This window comes from Penicillium angulare, assembly GCF_028827245.1.
Source record: "Penicillium angulare strain IBT 27051 chromosome Unknown utg000007l_segment0_segment0, whole genome shotgun sequence".
NCBI lineage: Eukaryota > Fungi > Ascomycota > Eurotiomycetes > Eurotiales > Aspergillaceae > Penicillium > Penicillium angulare.
The window spans coordinates 3,825,275-3,848,074 of NW_026623166.1; the positions used below are offsets into that span (position 1 = coordinate 3,825,275).

General features: G+C 45.0%; 10 protein-coding genes across 10 annotated transcripts; 6 read left to right on the plus strand and 4 right to left on the minus strand.

The window, feature by feature from the left end:
* Positions 1 to 3,041: 3,041 nt before the first annotated feature.
* On the minus strand, positions 3,042 to 5,574 carry N7478_010693 (uncharacterized protein; the record flags this gene model as incomplete). Its single annotated transcript, XM_056926907.1, has 3 exons — positions 3,042 to 4,428; positions 4,508 to 5,205; positions 5,269 to 5,574. The coding sequence occupies 3 exons, from the start codon at positions 5,572 to 5,574 to the stop codon at positions 3,042 to 3,044; spliced, it is 2,391 nt and encodes a 796-aa protein (XP_056776277.1).
* Positions 5,575 to 8,330: 2,756 nt separating this feature from the next.
* On the plus strand, positions 8,331 to 11,295 carry N7478_010694 (uncharacterized protein; the record flags this gene model as incomplete). The annotated part of the gene is made up of 4 exons (XM_056926908.1): positions 8,331 to 8,342; positions 8,543 to 9,070; positions 9,124 to 9,849; positions 9,934 to 11,295. The coding sequence occupies 4 exons, from the start codon at positions 8,331 to 8,333 to the stop codon at positions 11,293 to 11,295; spliced, it is 2,628 nt and encodes an 875-aa protein (XP_056776278.1).
* A 1,545-nt stretch (positions 11,296 to 12,840) lies between these two features.
* N7478_010695 (uncharacterized protein) lies at positions 12,841 to 13,401 on the minus strand (the record flags this gene model as incomplete). Its single annotated transcript, XM_056926909.1, has 1 exon — positions 12,841 to 13,401. One exon carries the CDS (start codon positions 13,399 to 13,401, stop codon positions 12,841 to 12,843), a length of 561 nt encoding a protein of 186 aa, XP_056776279.1.
* Positions 13,402 to 14,430: 1,029 nt separating this feature from the next.
* Positions 14,431 to 14,658, plus strand: N7478_010696 (DAHP synthetase; the record flags this gene model as incomplete). Its single annotated transcript, XM_056926910.1, has 1 exon — positions 14,431 to 14,658. The coding sequence occupies one exon, from the start codon at positions 14,431 to 14,433 to the stop codon at positions 14,656 to 14,658; it is 228 nt and encodes a 75-aa protein (XP_056776280.1).
* A 167-nt stretch (positions 14,659 to 14,825) lies between these two features.
* Positions 14,826 to 15,605, minus strand: N7478_010697 (3-deoxy-manno-octulosonate cytidylyltransferase family protein; the record flags this gene model as incomplete). The annotated part of the gene is made up of 1 exon (XM_056926911.1): positions 14,826 to 15,605. The coding sequence occupies one exon, from the start codon at positions 15,603 to 15,605 to the stop codon at positions 14,826 to 14,828; it is 780 nt and encodes a 259-aa protein (XP_056776281.1).
* Positions 15,606 to 16,572: 967 nt separating this feature from the next.
* N7478_010698 (uncharacterized protein) lies at positions 16,573 to 17,283 on the plus strand (the record flags this gene model as incomplete). Its single annotated transcript, XM_056926912.1, has 3 exons — positions 16,573 to 16,659; positions 16,703 to 17,188; positions 17,236 to 17,283. 3 exons carry the CDS (start codon positions 16,573 to 16,575, stop codon positions 17,281 to 17,283), a joined length of 621 nt encoding a protein of 206 aa, XP_056776282.1.
* Positions 17,284 to 17,781: 498 nt separating this feature from the next.
* On the minus strand, positions 17,782 to 18,465 carry N7478_010699 (uncharacterized protein; the record flags this gene model as incomplete). The annotated part of the gene is made up of 3 exons (XM_056926913.1): positions 17,782 to 18,084; positions 18,121 to 18,304; positions 18,446 to 18,465. 3 exons carry the CDS (start codon positions 18,463 to 18,465, stop codon positions 17,782 to 17,784), a joined length of 507 nt encoding a protein of 168 aa, XP_056776283.1.
* A 248-nt stretch (positions 18,466 to 18,713) lies between these two features.
* On the plus strand, positions 18,714 to 18,974 carry N7478_010700 (uncharacterized protein; the record flags this gene model as incomplete). The annotated part of the gene is made up of 1 exon (XM_056926914.1): positions 18,714 to 18,974. One exon carries the CDS (start codon positions 18,714 to 18,716, stop codon positions 18,972 to 18,974), a length of 261 nt encoding a protein of 86 aa, XP_056776284.1.
* A 329-nt stretch (positions 18,975 to 19,303) lies between these two features.
* Positions 19,304 to 19,555, plus strand: N7478_010701 (uncharacterized protein; the record flags this gene model as incomplete). Its single annotated transcript, XM_056926915.1, has 2 exons — positions 19,304 to 19,464; positions 19,492 to 19,555. 2 exons carry the CDS (start codon positions 19,304 to 19,306, stop codon positions 19,553 to 19,555), a joined length of 225 nt encoding a protein of 74 aa, XP_056776285.1.
* Positions 19,556 to 20,328: 773 nt separating this feature from the next.
* Positions 20,329 to 21,039, plus strand: N7478_010702 (NDT80 / PhoG like DNA-binding family protein; the record flags this gene model as incomplete). The annotated part of the gene is made up of 1 exon (XM_056926916.1): positions 20,329 to 21,039. The coding sequence occupies one exon, from the start codon at positions 20,329 to 20,331 to the stop codon at positions 21,037 to 21,039; it is 711 nt and encodes a 236-aa protein (XP_056776286.1).
* Between the last annotated feature and the right edge of the window lie 1,761 nt (positions 21,040 to 22,800).

Sequence of the window (22,800 nt, forward strand, 5' to 3'; positions counted from 1 at the left end):
ACAAAACTGCCGACAATCAGCAATACAATGCCAATATAATCCACTTGGTTCGCAATGCGCGCAATGTGCGGGGAATGATTCTGAATGATGTGAAAGGCTGCCGATATGCCCAGGCATAGAACAGCCCCCAAAAAGAAACAGCCAAAAACCCAGGCATCTGCTTTTGAGACGCTTGTATATCTGCGCGAGAGCGTTTTATAGAATGAGATACCAAAGGCCGAAAGGATTACCGCAGGGATGAGGTGGGAATAGATGTTGACGGATTCATTGTGTAGATATCTGAGGCTCGCGAATGATTTGCGAACAGACTTGGAAGGAGTTCGATAACCTGAAAGGATGTATTGGTTATCACGTTGCCAAGAAGGTAGTTGATCCCATGGTAATGACATTTCGCAAGGTGTCGTGGTTTCCGTGTTCAACTTCTTGGGAAGGGAGTCAGTCACCACTGTCAATACGAAAGGTGAATTAGCCAATATGCTATATATCTTGATTCACTTCGGGGAGTTATGGTGGGGGGGGGGGGGGGGGAGGCAATGAAATCTAAACAGACACAGCAGAACCTAGCCATCTATCCTGACACTCCTCCATTTGCCACCGATGTCATGAAATCGATGCGGACCTTTATGTTTGCTTACAAAGGCAACGGCTATCAAATGAGACTAAAGTATCGAAATGGTAACGTTATTTGAAATACAAGATCTCCCCCGATATCATTCGATACGAAGAATATTGTATTTTTCAACCTTGCCAAAAACTGCATGCTGATTATTGAGATCTTGAATTCGAATTGCCTTCAGCTGAATCCAAGCCTTGCCACTTGTGTCGTGATGACTCTGCGGCGACGCGTCTCAAAACCATCCGCAAGTGGGAGAAGGCTAAGATGCACCAGCCACTGGGATATTTAACAGAGAACTAAGTTTTGGGAGATTCGTTGTGCGGTGAATGTTGCCTGCCCAGGTAGCAATGCTTATGTAGCATCAACGGTTGTGGTGGTCTGGATGGCCAACGAGAAATTCCATTCGCAGCACTCGGAAGATACATTCAGGCCACAGCCGAACATAGCTTGCCGCATGTCCTCACAGAATTTTTGAACATTTAAAACGTCGGTTTGATTGGATGGTGTTTACCATTTAAATCACCGCGTCATGTCTCATCCAGTATCCTGCCACAACTTGGGATCCCTCCACTTGAAGCGAGCATGGCGGGATATCCTCAAACGATTGTTATTGGTTACCAGAGATCCTCGCGTGGCTTTCTCACATCTGTCAAAGCTCTCACCAAGGTTTCGGAAATGTCGATTCCGAGGAAAGCAGTACGCACTAGTACGGAGATGGACCAATGAATTCCTTGAACCGTACTTGAGATGTGTTTTTCTAAATACAAGATTTGCAAAATAAGGGGTTGAATGTGCTGATTCAGCAGTTGATGCCGAAGGAATGAAAATGATGTGGTGTTGAATCAAATGCATGGACGCTAGTAAAATAGACCTCCACTTTTCCGACAGGAAAGAAGTTCCGCGACCCATGTCCTCTGATTGGCAGGCTATCTCGACCGACCGAAGCCCACGGAGAATGGCCCGGGTGCCGTGTCCCCACGTCGCGAGTTGGTTTGAACTGGGAAAGCTAAAGACTCCGCACGTGGAAACGTCGGTACCCGGAGAAACCGGCCGACCATTCTTGACAGAGTATTCCTGGGCTTTCTACCAGTTTTGAATCATTTGCGTCATAGATCACCGTTCATTTTCAGTTAATATTCTATCTTGAGCTCCAGGGTTCGGCAAAGTTATCAATACGCCCCTACTCTTGCAATCCTTGATCAGATGACATTATTGGTCACCCAACAAGATGGAGCCAGATGGTTACAACAGAAAATATAACTAACTCACTGTTACTGAACCACTAAGGATGAATAAACAATTGGGCAAATGCTGCTGAAGCTGTAGGGTAGTGGTCTAAATCGTGTTACGCAACAGTGATGCTCTGTTTTCTTCTAGTCAACTAAGCAAGTGGTCATCTAAGCTGCTCGAATAATACCGAGCAAGGTTCGTTTTTCTTTGAAAGCATTGTCGTGCACTAATTCAAACGCGACTCCAACTTCTTGTTTCCAATCGAAGTTCTCCGTCTCTGGCGCTGTTGATAACTTGATAGCTATAAAAGCGATAGCAAGAAGAACAATGACTCTAACTAGTGATAAACTCGAGCTTCCCTCACAACTTCCAAAGTTTCCTTGACTGGGCTCGGAACCATCCTAGGCAAACAGGCGATATAGTAAAAAAGGAAACAGAGTACAGAGAATGTTGTATCGAAGGTAGTCTTAAACTTGGAGAGTATAAACTCCAGTATAGCGCCGACAAGATCTTCAGTAGAAATGGAAATTGGCATAATCTCATCCTAGAACCTATTCTGATAGAAAAGTTGGCAAACCTTGTTTTGATCGGGAGCTGTCATTGAAGTCTAGAGGCGGGCCTGAAGATGCGGCAGGCACTAATGGAGAAAGGTATAGAATTCTCCATTGAACAGCTTCTCAAGAACGCGGACGCGTCGGAAATGGTCGCAGACCTTGTGCTCTCCACGGAGAGCTCCACGGATCTCCTGCGTCAAATCCCATGATGTAGACCCTCAGACAATGGGCGCTGAGCCAGCCGAAGCTTCGGGCAAGTGATTTCCGAAATGCAGTGTGAAGATGAAAGAGTAGAGGCGCATATAGATACGTGGCTCCGGTAGGCTTCGTCTCCTTGATATGAGGCTGGTGCAGATCAGGAACTGAACCGCACCATCGGAATTAATTCCCGAGATATCTATGTAGAATTAACTTAATTTCCAATCAACGTAATCTTCTCGTTTTATATGTAGCCTAAAGCTCTCTCTCAAAGAACAATGAATCTTCCTTTGAATTACAACATATTACATCAACTGCAACACTTGCCAGTCTAGGCTTTATTGAGTTACCATCCCTCCTATCTTGATCATGCCTGTGCTGTGCGTTCATATAGTTTTTCTTTCCGCACAGAAGCATTTGCTTGCTGCGACTATCAAAAATTCTCAAGAGGACGAAAAATATGACCATGCATTAGAGCCCACCATGGACAGCAGCAAATCTTCGATATTGGCGTCGGAATTTGAGATGACCCCCGACATAATTGTGTCAGTGTCGAGCACTACTGAGGCGCCTGACATTCTACTCAAAGGAGACTGAGCCTCCTCTGGATCTTGAGGTCGTGTGCTGTCGTGTGCATCGCCGTGCCTAGAAAAGTTGGGCGAGTCTGTGGACTTTAAATATTCCTGATCATCAGAGACTTGCGTTTCTTGCTGAGGTGTCATTGCATTCTCTTCGGGTGAATCTCGAAGCCATGGGAAGTTCGGATCACGGGAAGTTTGAAATGACCCTAAGGTCGAGGGGATGCTCCTCAGGTCAAGGTTTTTAGCAGGGGCTATGCGGCGAATACAGCTGTCGAAGAACTGAAAAGCCCGTCGAGCGGCCTCCGAAGTCCTTCCCAGACAATGCAGCCAAGAAAGACCTTTTACTGCGCTAGTCCAAACCAAATCCTGCGATTCAACAGACACTGCACGTTCATCTGACGTCGTCGGCACTGGGCCAATCGAAATATCGAGGAGTAAAATTACAATTGCCTGGGTGAGAAGATGCAATAGATCCCACCACTGCACGACTTCGTAACACCAAGTCAGGTCCGGTTGATCTGGCAGTAGTGCCATGACAGCCAGGGACGCACGGAGACAGTTGAGGGCGGTCATATTGGCACATCGGGAACGAGAAGGCTGTGAGCCGCTTCTTTCAATTGCATGGCTGTTGAGACAGGGTCGATTAAGCACGATGCGGGCACTGTAGTAATTCAAGGCGAGGGAAATTTGGAAGGGCGAGCTGATTCTCAGTTGCGGATTACCTTGACTATCTTGGAAACTGAACGAAGGATGTAAATTCGATATCCAGCAATCCACCTTTTTGCTATAAAAAGCTATGCGGCTTTCGACCCGCGCTCGGCCTGCCCGGGAACTGTCGATCGCATATACTTCATTAGTGATGGCATGGACGATCAAAGACAGGTCTACTATATAGAAAGAATAGAGGGATGGGCTAGTGGTCAGTGACTGCAAAAGTCTCCTCTGAGAATCCATTTGCTCCATTCCCAACTCTATAGTCCATCGGGTTTCGTAGATTGATTGGCGGATATCCGATTCGTAAGATCCCAGAACTAGCCCGAGAAGTGGTGGGGGTGTGGAGCAAAAAGCACTTCCGAGGCAGGAAACTCTCCCGGTCATGACAGAAAGAACATTCTCTAGACGGAAAATCGACCACCACAGTAGCTTGCGAGCTTCGTCTGATTTCAAATCATGTTGGCTGGACTTTTGCTGAAGATTGAGCCCTAGCGCGATACCCGAGCGTACCGCAATGCCAATGATTTTCCATGATCTAAGATATTGTTAGAAACCGGTAATAGATAAGGGACCCGACAAAATGAAGGGCGACCTTTGAGGAGCCCATGTCATACCTGTTTATCTGTGATACGACCATGAAGTAAAATGCTAACAGAGCTTCGGCCTGTACTTGCTGCAGATCATCATGATCATAGAGAACGCTCTCTGAAAGACTCAGAGATTTAGCCCGTGCCAAAAAAAGATTTTCCTCGGCGATATGCTGTAGATTCTGTTCAGAAAGTCGACAAATAGCGCAACCGATGGCAAAAATCATATTGAAAATGCCCAGCCATTTTCTGCCAGGGTTTATAAGGATCCCGGAGTAACAGCGGTCGTACTGGGCAATAAAGAGGTCCCGTCGAATGAACGGGAAAGAAATGTCAACCTTCGTCAAATAGATTTGAAGTAACTGATCTGCTAGTGATTTTGGTGGCAAGATAAAAGCATTGGATACATTCAAATTTGGGATAGTTTGATAATCGAGGTTGTAGTTCATTGATGCAATTGAATCGTCAATTGGAAGCTGGTGCCATAGGATCTTATTTGGAGAGGCTTCTCTGTCACTCTGCTTCGTAGCTTCGCAGTCCAAGCGCTGCATCCACGTAACTTCAGAATTCTTCCCCATATGCCCAGTCGCCCTGCTTTTTTCAGTCCGATTAAGGTCCTCCTTCACAACATCAATTGCGTCCAAAGAACCGATCGAGGACGAGGACGAGGACGAGACACTAGAACGCCTGTTTTGATGCTCTTTAGAGTTTGCATGACTTGGGTTCTATATTCTTTTACATTAGCTTCCTTGTAGTTTAACATTGCCAATTCCAGAAGCCCCGCATACTTCAAGTACTTTCGCAACCTGCTCAGCGGTTGGTCCCTCAAGTTCTAGGGAAATATTTCGAAGCAGTTCCTCATAGCTCTCGACCTTCATCCTCATCAATTCTAGATCTTTTTGCTGTCGAACAGCTTTGACATCCGAATAAAAGCAGTTGTTTAAGCCTTGGGCATGACAAAGGGAGCAAGTAGGCCGGTTGCCATCACATTTGATTTTCCGTTGTCTACAAGAGTTGCAAGCCCGACTGGTCCGTCGTCCTCCACTTTCCCGCACTTCGCGTCGTAAGCGTGGAATAGGAAGTTTATTCGACATTGTCCCACTGCAAATGGATAAGGCCGATGTCGAAAATCTCGTACATTGAAGTGGATTTTGTTGTGATCGTAGGATCAGAGTTGCGTCAAAAGAGAGCGACGCAATGGCTTAGGTTTTGTATTTGAAGGCGCCACTTTTCTTGCCCCTGTTACGTCATGGTAACTGATGTGGACTGCAGTTCTATTTGCCGAGCCAACAGATTAACCATTTAAAAAGTACCCCACTGGCCGTAATCCACACCGCTTATCTGGCATCCTGAAAAATGAATGACATCATATGCCGCAAATCTGAAGAGGCGATTTTCCCCGGAATCATCGTCAGAGTGGTTCTCTCGCGACCAACAAAATCTCTTGATGTGGATGTTTCCGATTACTATGCAGCACGTTGTACTAGTACCAGACATATGACCTTCCGCTAGCGAGGCGATTTATACGAACCACGCCCAGGGAGGTCAATCGACTGGTTATACCTGTTGTTGTTCAAAGGAAGATTGATTGTTCTTTCGGAGAAAATACATGAAGCTATATATACAACGAGAAGATCAAGTTGATTGGAAATCAACTTGACGCTATATATAGATATCTCGGGAATTAATTTCGATGGTGCGTCTTTCTTCCTGATCTGCACCAGCCTCATACCAAAACAAATCTACACGCCGTGGGAGCATGCAACCATTTGCTATCTTGAGTCGTCCGCTCCCGCAAATGGGTAGCCGGTAGAAAGCTATCATGAGACTTGGGTCGAGACGCTGAGACGTGGAACAAAAATGGTAGTCGACGAGGTCCACATTTTCGTTGGCACCTAAGGGAAGACGGCCTAAGACCATCCATGAAAGCTTGAACCAGAATCTTACGAAGGTTCCATTTCAGACGGCTTTCCTTCTTTTCACGTTTATCAAGGTCTGCGGGGGGGGGGGGAACGGGGTGCTCGCCCCATACGTGATTAAGGGGGCGTTCCCGTAGAGGCTGAATATCATAATGTGTAACGATATCCTAACCTACCCTACCCTATTATCGCATAGAATTGCTCACTACAAGGCCAAATTCGCTTCCACTCGTAGCCCTGGATGTCTTTCAGCTGTATTCCCGCGAAGGTAAGGCAGACTAATGCCATACTTGCTCTTACTCCAAACGGCTGATATAGGTACTCCTCGCTTTGGAAGGAAGCTTGAAGAACGCTCAAGCCAGGCAATGAATATCCTCCAAGCATGAAAAAGATCTATCGGATTTGTGACTCCAGGTCGTCTAGAGATATTGTGTATAGATAATGAGCATCGGTCAAAGTATTGTGTATAGTAGCTAGCTACGATAAGAGTCCGTTGTATTGTAAGACGAATACGCTTTCCTAGTCAGCACAGTACCGATAGATAATACACTATATAGCCGTATCGTCTTGAGGAAGTATTATAGTAATAAAGAGATAATTCAAAACTAATAGAAGCTAGTGAAATATCGAAAATAGGTCTTCGCACCCGGTAATCTAGGGACTAAGATTCAGTCTTTATAACAGGGGTAGTAGTGATGTCTAGGTTTATTGATTAGAAGAATACTTTAGGTTTTAGATATAAGGATAGGCTTTATCTACTAAGATTTCTATCTTAGAATATACTATAGTAGTATAGGAACTTAAAGTACCCTAATCCTTATAAGTTTAGATATCTATATTAGTATTCTTAGGTTGTTTCCTATTCCTATCTATATAGGTTTTAATTATTTCCCAAATCTGAGTATCCATAGAATTTAATCTGTTAGAGTTTTTTGTAGTAATAGTCTACTCTTAGGGATTTAAAGATACTACTTCTAGTAGTAGAGACTATAAGTCCCTAATATCTAGACTAATTATCTTATAAATACAAGTCTTCAGTGATTTGCTTATAAGATAACATCAATATATAGGTAATTCACAACTATATTGTTTTTTTGGTAATACGGTATAGATTACAGGCCTTATATAGTACTAGATATTTTTAATAGGAATAGAGATAATATCTACTACTTATAATATAAGATTAATATAAAGGAATACTACAGCTAGACTGCGGCATATCCAATCCAATGGATATTAAATTATATCCATATCCAAATAGCCTTGGATATTGGATAACTGTAGATATCCAAATCCAATATGCGGATATAGGTCGATGTCCATGGATATCCACGGATATCCACAAAATATCCACACTAGCATAAAACTCGTTTAATTATCTAGTTTTGGATTCCCTACCCGAGTTTATACAGCTGACAAACCCGTCTCTTACATTGAAAGAAACACATGTTTCGTCCTAACCATACAATTCCACTGAATTATTCTATTATACGATGAAATATTGAGAAATAATACTGTATCTAGTTATGAATTTGGTTGAATTGCTATATTCCTTTCTAAAAATTGAAAATCTTTGTTTTTTGGTAGGGGTAGATAGGATTTGGGGATTTCATGGCAGGTTATAGGGAATGATATATATTTCTGTGGGTCTCCCTTGTATACTCCTGCACCATATCTTTGTGATCACTAGATTATTTGAACAAATACCCAATTCTGTGTTTTTTCTTTTCAAATTTTTAGTAGAATGAAATGATAGGGTCTCAGTTATATATCTGTTAAATTTGAAATAGTAGTTATATAGAAATCTATTGAGAAACAACGGTCTCAAATTGTAGATTTACGGACTCTGCCATTGTTCTGTGATTCTGGAAGCTACGGCGGTCGGCAGATATTTGGTGGATAATCCATGGATGTCCACGGATATCCGCAAAATGTCCGCACTAGTATGCGGGAATAGCCAATCATCACGTCTAGATCAAACGATCTATCACAAATATCCATCCATATTGCGATGTCGTGTTCTGTTTGCCAGACCCCTGAAAATCTGTTCTGTTCTATTCTGTAAGTAGTCTTCTCTTTTACTTCTATGCTATGATCTACTGCAAGGTAATTCACAATCAATTGAAATATGGCTTACTCACAGATATCTCAATCCCAGGACTCCTGTATTGATTCAGATATAGGTCTGAATTTCACCTCCGACCCTTCCTATCCAGATAATATTTCCGACTTTATCGGCAGCCAAACCCCATTGACATCTTTTTCGCAAACCCAAACTCCAGTTGCACCAACATCTCTTATCCGTCTTGGTCCTTATCTACAAAAGCACTGGATCCCATATCCTTCTGACTCTAGCTACGGCAATATGGAAGAAACTCGAAAGAAGTTTGTAGACTGGTGGCTTACTACTGAGTTCGGATCGCAACCTCAGACAAGAAAAGAAATTCACTGGGAAGGAAAAGCAACTTCCGATGTCTGGGATAGCTTCCAACAAGTTGCACACGAGAAAAGTGGGAAGCCTAGGGTAATGTGTAAATCATGTCTCTGTACCATCGGTCATCCACGCTTCCGTCGAGCAGGGTCATCACCTATGAATGCGCATCTAAAGACAAGTACTTGTCCCCGAAAACCGACCCCAAAGAAAGGTATTGATCAACTTGTAAAGGAAATGGTATGTTACTCCTATTTTGTATCTATATTAATACTAACACTGCTATTGTATAGCCTAGTGGCCCAGCAAAACAATCCTTTTCCCAAGATCAACTCTCGAAGGCTATACTTAGCTTTATCACTACTGCCCATCTACCCTTTCGTTTAATTGAACATCCCCAGTTCCGCAATTTAGTCGACATTATTCAACAAGCTTCAACCAAGATTACTGTTCCATCTGCACGGACAATTCGACGTTGCCTAGACTTGGTTGTCTCCGAGAGTCAGAAACAGACCCTTGCAAAGCTACCTAATGGAAGCCGTTTGTCAATTGCACTCGATTGCTGGACATCACCATTCCAGCAGGCATTTATGGCTGTTACCGGATATTTTCTTGATCAAAAATGGAACTACTGTGAGGTTCTGCTTGGATTCGAACATCTTCATGGATCCCACACCGGAGAGAATCTCAGTAAAACTGTCACTCAGCTACTTGCCGATCATGGGATCTCCGACCGGGTACTGTCAGTCACAACTGACAATGCAACAAATAACAATACATTGATGACTGGTGTCCAAGATACTCTCCAAGCACAGTGCAGCCGACGGTCTGATCCTTTAATCTTCCGGGTCCCATGTATTGTACATGTGATCCAGCTTAGCTTAGCAGAGCTTCTTGGAAAGCTTAAGGCAGCCCCGTCCAATAAACAGATTGATTTGGAGTGGTCGGATGAAAGAACACAATCCTTTCAGAGCAAACGATCCAGCAATCATGTTCAGATCACCGAGACTCTAAGAAAGGTACGTCTTTTCAGCGGAAAGATTAGCTATGCTTGTTTTTCGGCCGAATCTTTATCTACCAGATCGTTTTCTAACCTGTGAAAGATTCGAGGTCTTGCGGTTTTTATTAATGCAAGTCCTCGGCGTCGGGAGGCATTTATGGCCTTACAGACTACAGACACTCCTTTGATTCCTATCCAAGATGTTCAAACCCGGTGGAATTCAACCTTCCTGATGCTTAACCGTGCTAAGCGACTACAACGATTCTACGATCAGTACTGTATAGACCATCAGTATCTTCATTTCAAGCTTGATCAGGAAGAATGGCGACAGGTGGACTATCTTCTTCTCCTCACAAAACCCTTTTTCGACTTTACAACTGTACTGTCACAGACTAAAGATATCACTGTACACAATATCTTTAGTATTTACAACAAACTCTTCTCCCATCTCGATACAGCAGAGTCAAAGCTGAAAAATAAAGGTGTTATCTGGAAAAGGCATATGCTCCAGGCCCTACAGACCGCCAAAACCAAACTGTCAAAGTACTACACTGCTACCGATTACGAGCCATACGGGGATATCTACGCATTTGCTACAATTCTTTGCCCATCCAAAAAACTCCGGTACTTCTCTTCCTCTGATTGGCAAGGGGATATTGACTATGTTAAACACTACCATGAAGTTTTAAAACAAGAGTTCGACCGGTATAAGGCTAGACTCTATGAGGGTCTTGAGAGTACTGCTTTGGAGGATCCATCCGGAGAGTCTGCTGATGATAGTGACTACGATTTGGATGCTATCTGTGCCTCTCAGAATCAAATACCTGAAGAAACAATACTGCCCCAGGATGATGAGATTGCCAGATATCTTGCCCGCGGTATCGAGAGGCAAAAACCTCGAGTATATTGGAAAGAGCATGAGAGTGATTTTCCTATCCTGGCAAATATGGCACGCGATATCCTGTCGATTCCTGCTAGCGGTGCTGGTGTTGAGCGATTGTTTAATTGTGCCCGCGATATCTGCCATTATCGCCGTGGTCAGCTGAAACCAAGTACAGTCCGAGCGCTTATGCTTCATCAGTTTGCTACCAATTTCGATCTTAAGCAGGAGGAGCTGGATGCTATCAAAGAATATCTCTCCGACAGTGAGGCTGCACTGATGGATCAAGCCCGTAAACCATCGCCTCCGCTTGAAATATTGGAACCAATTAGTGACAATGAGGAGGATGAAGATCCTGGGGTAGAGGATATACAGCAGTGTATACAGGGTGCTGGGGAAGATGATTTGGATAATACTGAGCAACATAGGCGGGGAAAGGGAAGACAATCAAGAAAGCGGTCATCTGATGATCTTGGTGAGCAAGAAGACGATGGCGCCCCAGATGTATCAATAGAATCCTCCCAGATGCGACCGGGGCGAGCCCGGAAGCAGCCAAGACTGCCAGACGGGTTTGAGCTTCTTTAGTACTGTGATTTAGTCTAAGAATTGAGAAGTAATAATAAGAAAGAAACTATTCCTGCCGAGCAAAGAACAAAGAAGAATTATTATCAAAGAATTATACTATACAGATGTGAATAAAGAATTACATAGCTAGTACAGCAAAAATACTGAGAGAAGCATAAAAATAATGCATACTGAGGAAGGTCACAAGGCTTGGCATATTTGTATTGTTTTATATCCAATGGATATCCACAAAATATCCATGGATATCTAAGTTATACCCATATCCAACAGCTTGTGGATCTTGGACATCAAAATATATCCACAATATCCATGGATCGTGCCGCAGTCTAATTAAGGTATAACACGTGATCATGGATGGTAGATAGCCTGTGTCTAGGCCTCGTCAAACACGGGTTTGGGTTGGGTTCTCAATTTCTTTACCTGCCCACGAACAACCCACCGCGGATTTTGATTTTGAGCGTTCTCATTCCAGCACCTTTTACGATGGACGGGTGGTGAATGGTGCCATAAAGTTGACATCAACGTTGAACATAAAACATCAATGAATACTAAAAGCATTTGAATCTTCCGCCTATAGAACACATCTATCTGGGCAGGTCATGCTGGCCTCATTTTTGATACTTCGACTTGGTAAAATTTGATCAGATCAAGTGCAAACTCGTTTATTGATGGCCGCGTTGATTCGCCGAACAGTGACAGTTGTCGCACGGTTGAAAACATATCCTAATTTAGCTGGCAATAATAAGCTCAACAGAGGAGACAGAAAATAGGTGGCCACATTCTCCTGAGGAGCGGCTGGGGAGTTTGTCAACCAACAGCAAAGCATAACTTCCGCGTTCCACAATTTTACCAAAAATCAATGGCCAGTAGAGCTGTACCCGATATCAGTTTTCCCCGGTATTATCGGCAGTTAATTATCGACCGTTAATTATCGGCGGCCAATTTTATGAACCGATACCGATAACCGAAACTTATCGGCTGCTTTTTGTAGAGCCGATAATTTACCAATTATCGTATGATTTTTCGCCGATAATATCGGTCGACTGGCAAACTAGCTTAATTGAGTCTAGCATAATAGGTCAGGTGTTAGGAAGTGCAAGGAGACAGTCGTCTCACTAACTACTATACCCTGAGAATATATATCATCCATTTCAAGTGTATTCCCTCTCCGCTTCAAGTTTTATATCAGCACTTGCTAAAAGCATATGGACTAGTATGCATTCAGGACGAATGAGATCAAGCGGAACCAATTCAGGATAAAATGATTGATTGATTGAATCGAAATAAGCATGCGATCGAGGGCAGGTTGAAATACCCTCCGTATGTGCGTATACTCGGTGGTTATTACACGGAGGTTGCTAGTTGAACCAATTTACCATACAAAACACAAAGAAATGTGGGTTCCTGGGTAATCAATCGCTTGCTAGTGGTAAAATACCACTCGATGCGCTGACATTTTACTATAGTATAACTAGTAATCAACCTTCAAGTTGGAAGTAATATCTAAATTACTCAACTGACTAATTAACTAAGCAATAACTTCAACTAAACAATGTCTTCCATCAATATCAGCATCCTCATAGTATCCGCCCCTAAACCAAGCCTTCGAATCCCTAAAAGATCTCTCCCTGCACCAAATAGTCTCTCAACTGAGACCTCTGAAGCTGGGATCGCAAGAAATTCCCTTGCAGCCTCTGCCAGTTGAGGATATTCACCTCTATGGGTACGCCACCAATTAAAAAGCCAGTCTGGATCCTCTGTTTCTGTAATAGTAACCCGAGGACTGTCAAAGCACTGATCAATATCAGAAACAAATTGATATTCCTGAGGCTGGAGCTTACGAAGCATCCGTAATCGCATTGTTTTGCGATTGAGAGTTGATGAATTTGGAATTGACTGTGGGATTGACTGTGGAATCGACTGTGTAAGTGGTGGATATCTCTCATGGAGCATTTGACGAGTCTCTTGTATAATCATCTGGGCAGCTTCTTGATCCTCTACCTCATGAAGTATAAGATCACACTTAACCTGGGGATCAAGAATCAAGGCTGTGTAATATGCCTCTGAGTTATCCATAAAGTCATAGTACTTTTGGTACTTCTTCATGCCTGCCCTCATCGCATTCGCAATATCATCATCATATCCTACTAAGGCTGTATCTTCTAGAAGATCCTGAAGCGCATAGTAAATTGCTAGTAATATCGGCTATAAACCGATATCGTCGGTCGTTAATTATCGGCTGCCATTTGTGGTAGCCGATACGATAACCGATATTGAGAAATCCTGCAGTTATCGTATCGGGTACAGCTCTAACATTGGCCAGTGTACACAACTTATCATACATCTTGGAGATGTTGATAGTATAGTTGCCCTGTTCTACAGGACCGTAAATCCTGGGAACGTACGAGGTCATTGTGAGGGTCTCACGTATCTGCTGACGAGGAGCGTGTCTTTCGGATGAGCTATCGATATTAAAGAAAGCTAAAGAAAGCTATAGTCGACTCTAGATACAAGACGTAGCGCGAGGAAGCAAAAGAAGGTAGCTTCCTCGCGTTCAGGGGAACCCATATACACTATGTGGGTCCCGCAGATCATATCTGTATGCTTCATGTTTATCTCTGACAGTCATTTCAGGACCCGCTTGGCTCCCAAAAGATCGGACATGTTTTCCGCGGCCGCTGGAAGATGCGAAGTGTGCTTCGACTTAAATCATTTCTATCCAGTACATTCCCATAGGGAGTGACACTAAGGCAGCAGGTAATTAAACAGGCATCTGGGGTGGCTCAGTTTCAGCTGCGCTACTCTTTGTAAAAGCTGCCTTTTTGTGAAGAGCACCCATCAAATATACACTTCACGGGTCCGGAAGATATTGACCTGCTTCATCTTTCTGCTACTGTTCTGTACTTTATTCAACTTTTCTCACGAACTAGACCTGCTTCACCTTCTTGCATTCGGTGAATCTGTTCTTGCGGACACAAAATGCCTCTCAATGCTACCGGAGCCGTGATTCGAATGCGTCTCGTCATAAATAATTTTAGGTCTTTCCCAAACCCAGTAGACAGGCCGGGATGTAAAACGTTGGTAATACTGGAAACAGGTTTTCAGTCGGACTCATGACTTTTGGTCTACAGTATAATGGATGAGTTAATCGCTACTATGGATGTGCACCAACTCCGTAGCTCATGGATTGGTGGTGTTCATCTAGAAATGATGCCAGATGATGAGACTAGTGTTGTTCAGGACGACGAAATCGGTGGTGTGAATTACAGTACTACGTGCGCTCATCGACGTAATAGACGACAGATTTTGGAGGTGGTATTCCTAAATTCTGGCTGGGAGGCACTATGTTCAATTCTGGGGTAGTGAGCAGATTAATCGTGCGATATTGTGACGCATAATTTGTCCGTCTACGCGCGTCTCAGGTATATCAATCCATTGAAATGGTCAACCTATTTTTTGGATACATATAGCTATTCACTCAGAATCATTCAGTCACCCGTTTCCCATAAATCCACCGCTCATGGAGTAACCTATTCTAAATTCCTTGGCATCATGTTCCTAATTCTCTCCAAGTCCTCTTCTGTGTCCACGCCCAAGCTAAGCGCTGATTCAGCAATCGACACATGGATTTTTGCCCGGTAATATAGAAGTCGCAGTTCCAGCTTCTCAACCTGTTCCAAAAAGGTGTGCTGCATCGTGGGATACAGCCTCAAGAATCCAGCTCGATAGGCATAGAGACCTATATGCCGCAGCATGGCCTGATTCGTCCCTCCGAACCCTCCTCTGTCGCGGTCCCAGGGAATCGTAGCGCGCGAAAAATACAACGCGTTACCATCCACGTCCACAACCACCTTCACGATATTCGGATTGGCTGCTTCTGTGGCATCATGAATGGGTGTCGCTAGGGTCGCCATGTCTGTCCCATGCAGGGAAAGATCCACCGCAACCCTGGTAATCAGCCCCGGCTCAATGTATGGTTCGTCGCCCTGTACATTGACAACTACTTTGTCATCCTCAATATCCAGAAGATCTACCACCTCCGATAACCTTTCGGTGCCACTCCGATGATCTGCGCGGGTCAGTGCCGTCTCAGCTCCAGCTGTCTGTGCCACGATGGCAACATCAGCTTGGTCTGTCGCTACAATGACTCGCACTGCACCAGATTTTTGGGCCTGCTTCACGACATGGAATATCATCGGTTTCCCATGGATGTCAGCTAGCGGTTTCCCCGGCAGGCGCGTAGATGCAAAGCGCGCGGGAATAATCGCAATGAATTCTATCTTATTCTGGGATCCAGGTACACCTGACATGTCCAGCGAATGTAACAAATATTTTCTGATATCAAAAAACGGCCAACAGATGCGTTGTCTTCAAATATGCAGGCGATTATTTCAAGGAAGCGAGGGGAGTGTACGACGTCTTACGTCCACATCGCCTGCAGATCACGGAATGGAGATGTGTCGAAGCGAGGGGCGGTAAATGGGAGGAGCCACAGAGGGCCAGCCGCGCACTCACGGCGAACTATATCTTGTCGAACTGAGGGGTGGTATTTTACCACTAAGGACAGGGTTATTCATCAAGTACCCATTCTCTCTTTGTCTCTGTATGGTAAACGGGGTACGCTCGGCATACCAGCGTCGTAACACGCTAGGAACGACTCCTGAGATCTGATAACGCTTCAACAGCGGGATCCAGATAGACAACACCAATGCATCTCAATGCGACACCTCAATACTGTTACATACCAGTATCTGTCAATCCGACACCTTGTATAGGTACCTCGGAATTAATTCCGATGGTTCGGTTTTGTTCCTGATCTGCACCAGCCTCATATCACAACAGTTTTTTTGCCCAGGAGGCGGATTTTCATTTTTTTCCTGGTGGGTAGTAAAAATGAAAACCCGCCCCGAGCCTGCCATTGGGCGAGTTCTAGACACAGCGTCCCCAAATCTGCTGTAGATTAATATGTATTACGTAATATAGGGGCCACTTCTCTTGGTGGTGTAGGAGTGGGTGGATCAGAATTTGATTACGTGACGCGTAATGTTTAATGTTTGCCAAGTGTCTGGGGAATTTTGTAACGTTGTACCGATTTGTTATTATTTAAATTTGTATGGTACCAGCTAGTTTTGCAATTCAGACTTCTCTACCATTCGTCGCATAAGGCTAAGATCCACCGCTCTTCGTGTATTTCTTTATTGAAAAGTCACTCCTGCGCATTTTCGTCATCATGCAGATACGTATAATGTCCCCACGTTGGATCTTCATCCTTCAGAAATGGTCATTAGGAGGGAGATGAGTCGCTCCAACTTTTCTTCATTATACGAAGTACAGCTGTTCGGGAAGAGGTGCATTATGAAGCTTGTAAGGCCCACTGATGATCCCTGGAATAATGCTAACATATCAGTTCCACGACAATGGTGATCCAGGTTATACCAGAACAGGCCGAGACTTAGATCGTTTTCGCTGCGGACTGCGAGCCTATCAAAAATTCCACGAGCTCGGCGTGTGTTATCGCGGCTTTGTTCCCATATTTTACGGTTACATCGATCGGCTTGACCCTGCTGCTTTTGACCCACCACTCCACAACTTCAGGAAAGACAAGTTCATGCCACGTGCCATATTTATCGAGTATTTGTCAGATTCAGAGAGGTTGAATTGTCTAAATTACTCCCAAGACCTCATCAACCAGGCGGTCCAGGGTCTTAAGGAGATTCATAATGCTTTCGTCCACCATCGTGATATTTACCCCAAACATATGCTTGTCATGCCCGAAGGAAGGATTGTCTGGGTTGATTTTGATGTTGCTACTATTTATGACACTGTGGGCCCCATCGAGGATGCCTATCGTGAATATGAAACCCAACTCGTGGAAAGTTTCGGGAAACTCCTGGTATGTCCACTGCTCTTATTTTGAATATCAAATATTAATAATACTAGGCCGATGATCAGAGACAAGGGCTTCCTCCGAACACCAAGTATTATTAAATTCAAGCCAGGAATTCAAAGGATTGATACTACAATGGTACAAGTGGGTTCGTTTTTCTTGCAAATTGGACTTGGCTGTTCCTCAGGACCATTCTGCGGAGCACTGCCCCTTTTCACAATCCTGGTCGGATAAATGACTCCGGAGAGTTGTCACCTAATGTGCCTATAACGCATCTTAGAGTATGGATATCTTCTGGAGTCTAAATAGTCCAACGCTACTTTGGATGTGGCGTTCTCTGCGTGGATCTACGGAGTTCAATTTCTGCGGCTAGTATCAGCATTACAGTAATAGTAGTAGTAGTAGTAGTAGTAGTAGTAGTAGTGGTAGGAAATCGCAAATTTAAATGGAGAGAAATGAACCGGATCCAATTCGACCACTGAAATCGACCCTAGGACACGTTGCAGCAACCTCAACGGTCTAGGCAGAGGATGGGTATTTGCGGCCGATTATCGAAGCTTTGGAAAAAGTGACCAATTTAATAGATACCTGCATTAATATTACTTTGCCCTTGTTTCAAATGTAGTCATGAGCTGTACGGAATCAGCCTGTTTGCCATTTGACAGGTAGGTGGGAGGGAATGAGGAACAAACCTGAGACATAATGGCTGCCAGCTCCTGCTCGTCTGGGAAGGCTTTACAGGCGACAATATGATCTAGAGCGAGAGGGTCAAACTCACCCAGCGTGTATAGAGAATCCGGGGTGCGAAAGCACTCCCGAGTGGAGGCCAGGCTCCTATGGCGCATGGAGTGGAGGTTCCGCAGAACCTTGTCAGCGTCCTCAATTGGATACTGGCGCACCGCCTAGACGCCGTGGTTACCAGAGGACCGAAGACATACCGCAACGGGGCCAGCTAGGTCACAATCGTAGTACTTTCTGAAAGTGCCCCAAGGAGATTCATCTCGGACTGTCAGGCCCGAACCGATAATGCTCTGCCACTGCATAGTCTCCTGGCGAGGCGACCTTCCAGGCATCACTCGACTTTTCTTGCCGGTGTACTCTGAGGTTGAGGAGGTAGCAGACCTCTTTCCAGGTGTGGATCCTAGATGGAGAGGTTGTGGCCCGGGCTTGAGGTCAGTTACCGGTGATACTTCTGTTCGGGTTTGCGGCTGGGGGGGGGGGGGGGGCAATGCAACTTGAGCGGCCCGGATTCTTGTCACTCACTTTTCGCCGAGTTTTCGCATTATGGAATGAATTTGGCCAAAGGGTCGAAAGCAGAAAGAGGAGCGTGAAACGCAAAGAGAGAATCTGGTCAGTTTAAATGGGCATCTCGCGCGGGTGGAACACTAGGGTGTTAGGTCACATCCTCACAGGCAAAGAAACGCAGTGCCAACGTTTAGCCACCGCAACAAAGGAATCCAGACATATTTATATAGACATCCACGCCCAATAAAACAAAGCCAAACTTGAGCCCCATCTTCATCCTGACACCATGACTCGACACGTCTTCACCGAGCAAGAGGTGCGACTCGCAGCAGAACGACGACTCAAATACATTGGTGCTGCTAAAGTCAGCATCCACCCAATCCAATTTGAACCTCCCTTGCCACGGGACTTGGACCCTAAAAATTTGGATCGGCTACGGAATATCTTTCGTAAGAATCGTTGTCGCCGCCTCGATGTCCACAACCATGTGCCCGCGACCGTGTCTCGACATGACCTCGCGGATGCATTGCAGAAATTTCACATCTGACCACCTATTTCCACATTATTTTTGACTGTCGTTTCATGCCACCCCACCAGACCACCGCATATTCTTTACATTGCCCCATTCTTACATACTAAAAGAGCTCTCTCGTCTCGCCAGTATTACATCATTTAGCCATTCTTCAAGGTCCTTGAGGCACCTGGCATCAACACAATAGAGATTAATACTACCCATTCCCAGACTCTACGCTTCTTCTTCTCCGTCATACGGCTAGCTTTATCTCATCACTAGGGGTTTCTGGTTGCCTTGTGGCTTTTTCTTTATTTGACGGTTAGCTAACTTGTCTTCTTCAACCTTCCTCCTTCAGAGTCGGCATGGAATGCCCCATTACCACAGAGGGAGACTATATGAACTCCCATGCGACAGGATCTCCGATTAGCGATGACGATAGCCAGCCAGCGGAAAGGCCTGTTGTTATGCTAGTCGCCAACGGCATGCGGTACCACACACAGCAGTCTGTCATAGAGGACTTGCAGTAAGTAGTTCTGTCATTTCAATTTAGGCTGCCCTTGCGCGCTACTCGGCCGGCCTTCCCAGCCCTCCTTGTCATTGCTTTCTCCTCATAGTTCGAGCAACTTGGATTTTAGGCCAATCCGTTTCGGTATCTTCTATACCTATCACGTCATACATGCGTTTCTTCCGATCTTTTTATCTCAACCTGTATCTGTATCCTCTCTCCCATTCCCTTCAAGTGTCCGGGCCGTTTCAGCCTTACTATGCTCTCCTTACCCGTCATGATATTTTTCCTGGCTTGCTTTGATCATCTAAGTCGGTCTCTCGGGACCAGTTCGTGGTGAAAGAATACTAAGCAGTTGCGTTTCTTATAGCCACCTCGGATCGTCTGCATTTACTATTACTGTTCCAAATTCTTGCTCCAGTATGCGTTTTATTGTGACCATCAGCTTTGAGGCCATTCTTGGCTGATGAAAGGGTACTCAAAATAGATTCATGCTCCCCCACTTCTGGTCCTCCCTTCCTACGATTGTCACAACATCAACATGAATTTGATATAATGGCAGATTTTCAAGGGGTCCCAGCTCTGTTAGTTTGACAAATATTCTTAGCTCGTTGGGTATTTGGAGGCTAACAGATCTTTCACTTGGCAAGAAATCCGCTTGCTGGTATGTCAAACGCCATGCAAACGCCAAATCATACCGCAAACGCGATTTCGGGCTTTACGGGAGGAACGAATGCGTATTCGTCAAATTCCCCGCATGAAGGCATAGGCTTACCTTTTTCTGGAGCAAACGATGTATCGCACTATTGTCATTATCTTGGTATTCCTCGAGCCGTGGATGTATTACTGGACCGAAACCAAGTGGCTATCTTCTAGCAGCCGATGATAGAACCTTCACGGCGATTTTCAACTCAGTTGGAAGCACCTCCTTTTGAAAAGACCACTATTCTTAAGCCGCTTGTGGTAGAGTTTCGAGGGGCCCAACAATTTGTGTATCCCGAAATTCAGGCCAAAATTAGACCAGGGTTCTTCACATTGGATGGGAAATGGACCTGCTACCGACGGAATTATTTCGCAGTTGACTGCAGCTTTGGTCTCCATCCTTGGCCATCGACAGTGCCTCTTTTCATCCGTCTTTATGACCAGATTCTGGAACCAATTAAGGGATTTGGAATGAGCATCTCTGTAATCGTGGACGGATCCTGTAACGAAACATGCCCCTTGATACAACACACGCCAAAACGAGATAAGCAGTCCGAGCGAACACCCGGTCCAGTGATCCTACAGCCGATGCCACCACCATCGCTCACCACCTGCTCAACTGGAGCTGGTGAGTATGGCGGCTTCGCTCTCAGTTCACCGTCTCTAAACTATAACCTTGGGTTCGCAGAACCATCGCAACCCTGTCAACCTCCCACTTCGCACCTCTTCGAACGGATTCAATTCCAAAAGGCCACTGCCAACAACGGCAAACGCCGTGCTCAACAGCAATATTATAATCTGGTTGTGGAGCTTTACGCCGAGGTACCACGTGGCGAAGTGTCAGACTGGGTACAAATTGCCCGTCGACATTCGTACCCAATGGTAGTGTGAGGTCGTTCCCCAGGTCATTACAAAGATAGTCGGCGTGTCAGTGCAGCAAGTATAGGACCCGATGGCGGAAGTGGAAGGGCCGTGGAGGAGGCATTCCTAATGGAATAGGCTCTACGTCGCGTTCACATATTCTCATGCATTGAAAACATTACCGGGGCAGTCTTCCTTTCGGAAGAATAGACTACCGTCAAGTGAACAAGCCTGGCACTCGCCCTTGATCGATAGTAGAAACAGGCTTATATTTTACCGTACATCTTAATATATGTACACCTTAATCTATTATCGGAACCGGCTGATATTGTATGGACTAGTATGCATTCAGGGTCCCTAGATCGCCTTTCAAGCAAAACTGGCTCTTCCTTATACATCGCTTGACTGAGGCTCTCCGTATTTCCTCCACAGACATAACAGTGCATATCTACCCGCCGGGAGCCCTTTTATCTGCGCCTGACAGCCAGGGCCACGAAAATCAAACGACTAGCGAAGAAAACCATTCCACTTCACGCAGGTGCGTAACTCCCACTCCACCACTAGTCATGTCGCTCCTTGTGAGACGAACTTGGTTTCTAAATAAGGCGGTAATAGCCCTGTCGGCCAATTAAATCTTGGTAGCAACGCAGCGAGTGGCAGTAGCTATAATGAGAATAGCTCAGATGGCAAAAAACCATCTAGTATTCGACGCTGTTCCTCTGAACAAACGTGACCCCGGAGTTAACAGTTCGAATGCGCAACAAAATATTGCCGGTAATCAGCGGGGTGGATATTAGGTCAGCTTTCTGTTACACCGCCGATCGAATGCCTTAAATTGTACTTTATTGGTGACCTCGCGCAGTCAAGAAAGATCAGGAACGTGTTTGGTTGGCTGTAACGGGTCACCTGTCGCTGCGGTCTTAGACCGTGGCGTCAGATAAGGCCCATCCGCGCTCCCTTGTAGGGAGGCAATGTCTCTGTATTGTGGCGGTCTCTATGTACAGAGGGAAGGTGGGAGGGGCAAATCGAGACTTGACTGGGTGAGAGATGACGAGATAGTTACAGAGACAAGCAACCACCTCGCAGTGGAGTTGTAGGAGGGGAAGAAGCCCTCAGTAATGTCAGTGTAGATATCACGTGAGGCAACCCCAATAAAACTACTCCCTTGATAACAATAAGGTAACATTCACCAACTGTCTAACCACTAGCCGTGACCGGTTAGCCCCCCGTAACAAATGGCAGCACAAAGTAGCCCGAGGAAAGTCATCTTCGAGAAATTATGTAAGCTCTCTCCTTCAAACAGTCAAGACATAAGAGAAACGAGGACAGACCACGGTCAAATAGATTATTTGTAAATTGGGGTGACAGTAAAACGCGTAGAATATACTCAGAATAAAGCTTCCGACAATTAGCAATATAATGCCAATATAATCCACTTGGTTTTGCAATGCGCGCAATGTGCGAATAACGATTCTGGATGGTATGAAAGGTTGCCGATATGCCAAGACACAGAACAGCCCCCAAGAAGAAACAGCCAAAAGCTAGGGAGTCTGCGATCGAGAAGCTTTCGTATCTGGGTGAGATACTGCTATAGAATGAGATGCTGAAGAACGAGAAGATAACTGCGGGGATAAGATGAGAATAGATGTTGACGGATTCGTTATGGAGGTAAGTGAGGCTCGCAAATGATTTGCTAAAGGAGTTGGATGAGGGCCGATAACCTGAAAGGATATATTGATTATCGCGTTGCCAAGAAGGCAGTTCGTCCCATTGCAATGGCATTTTTAGCGC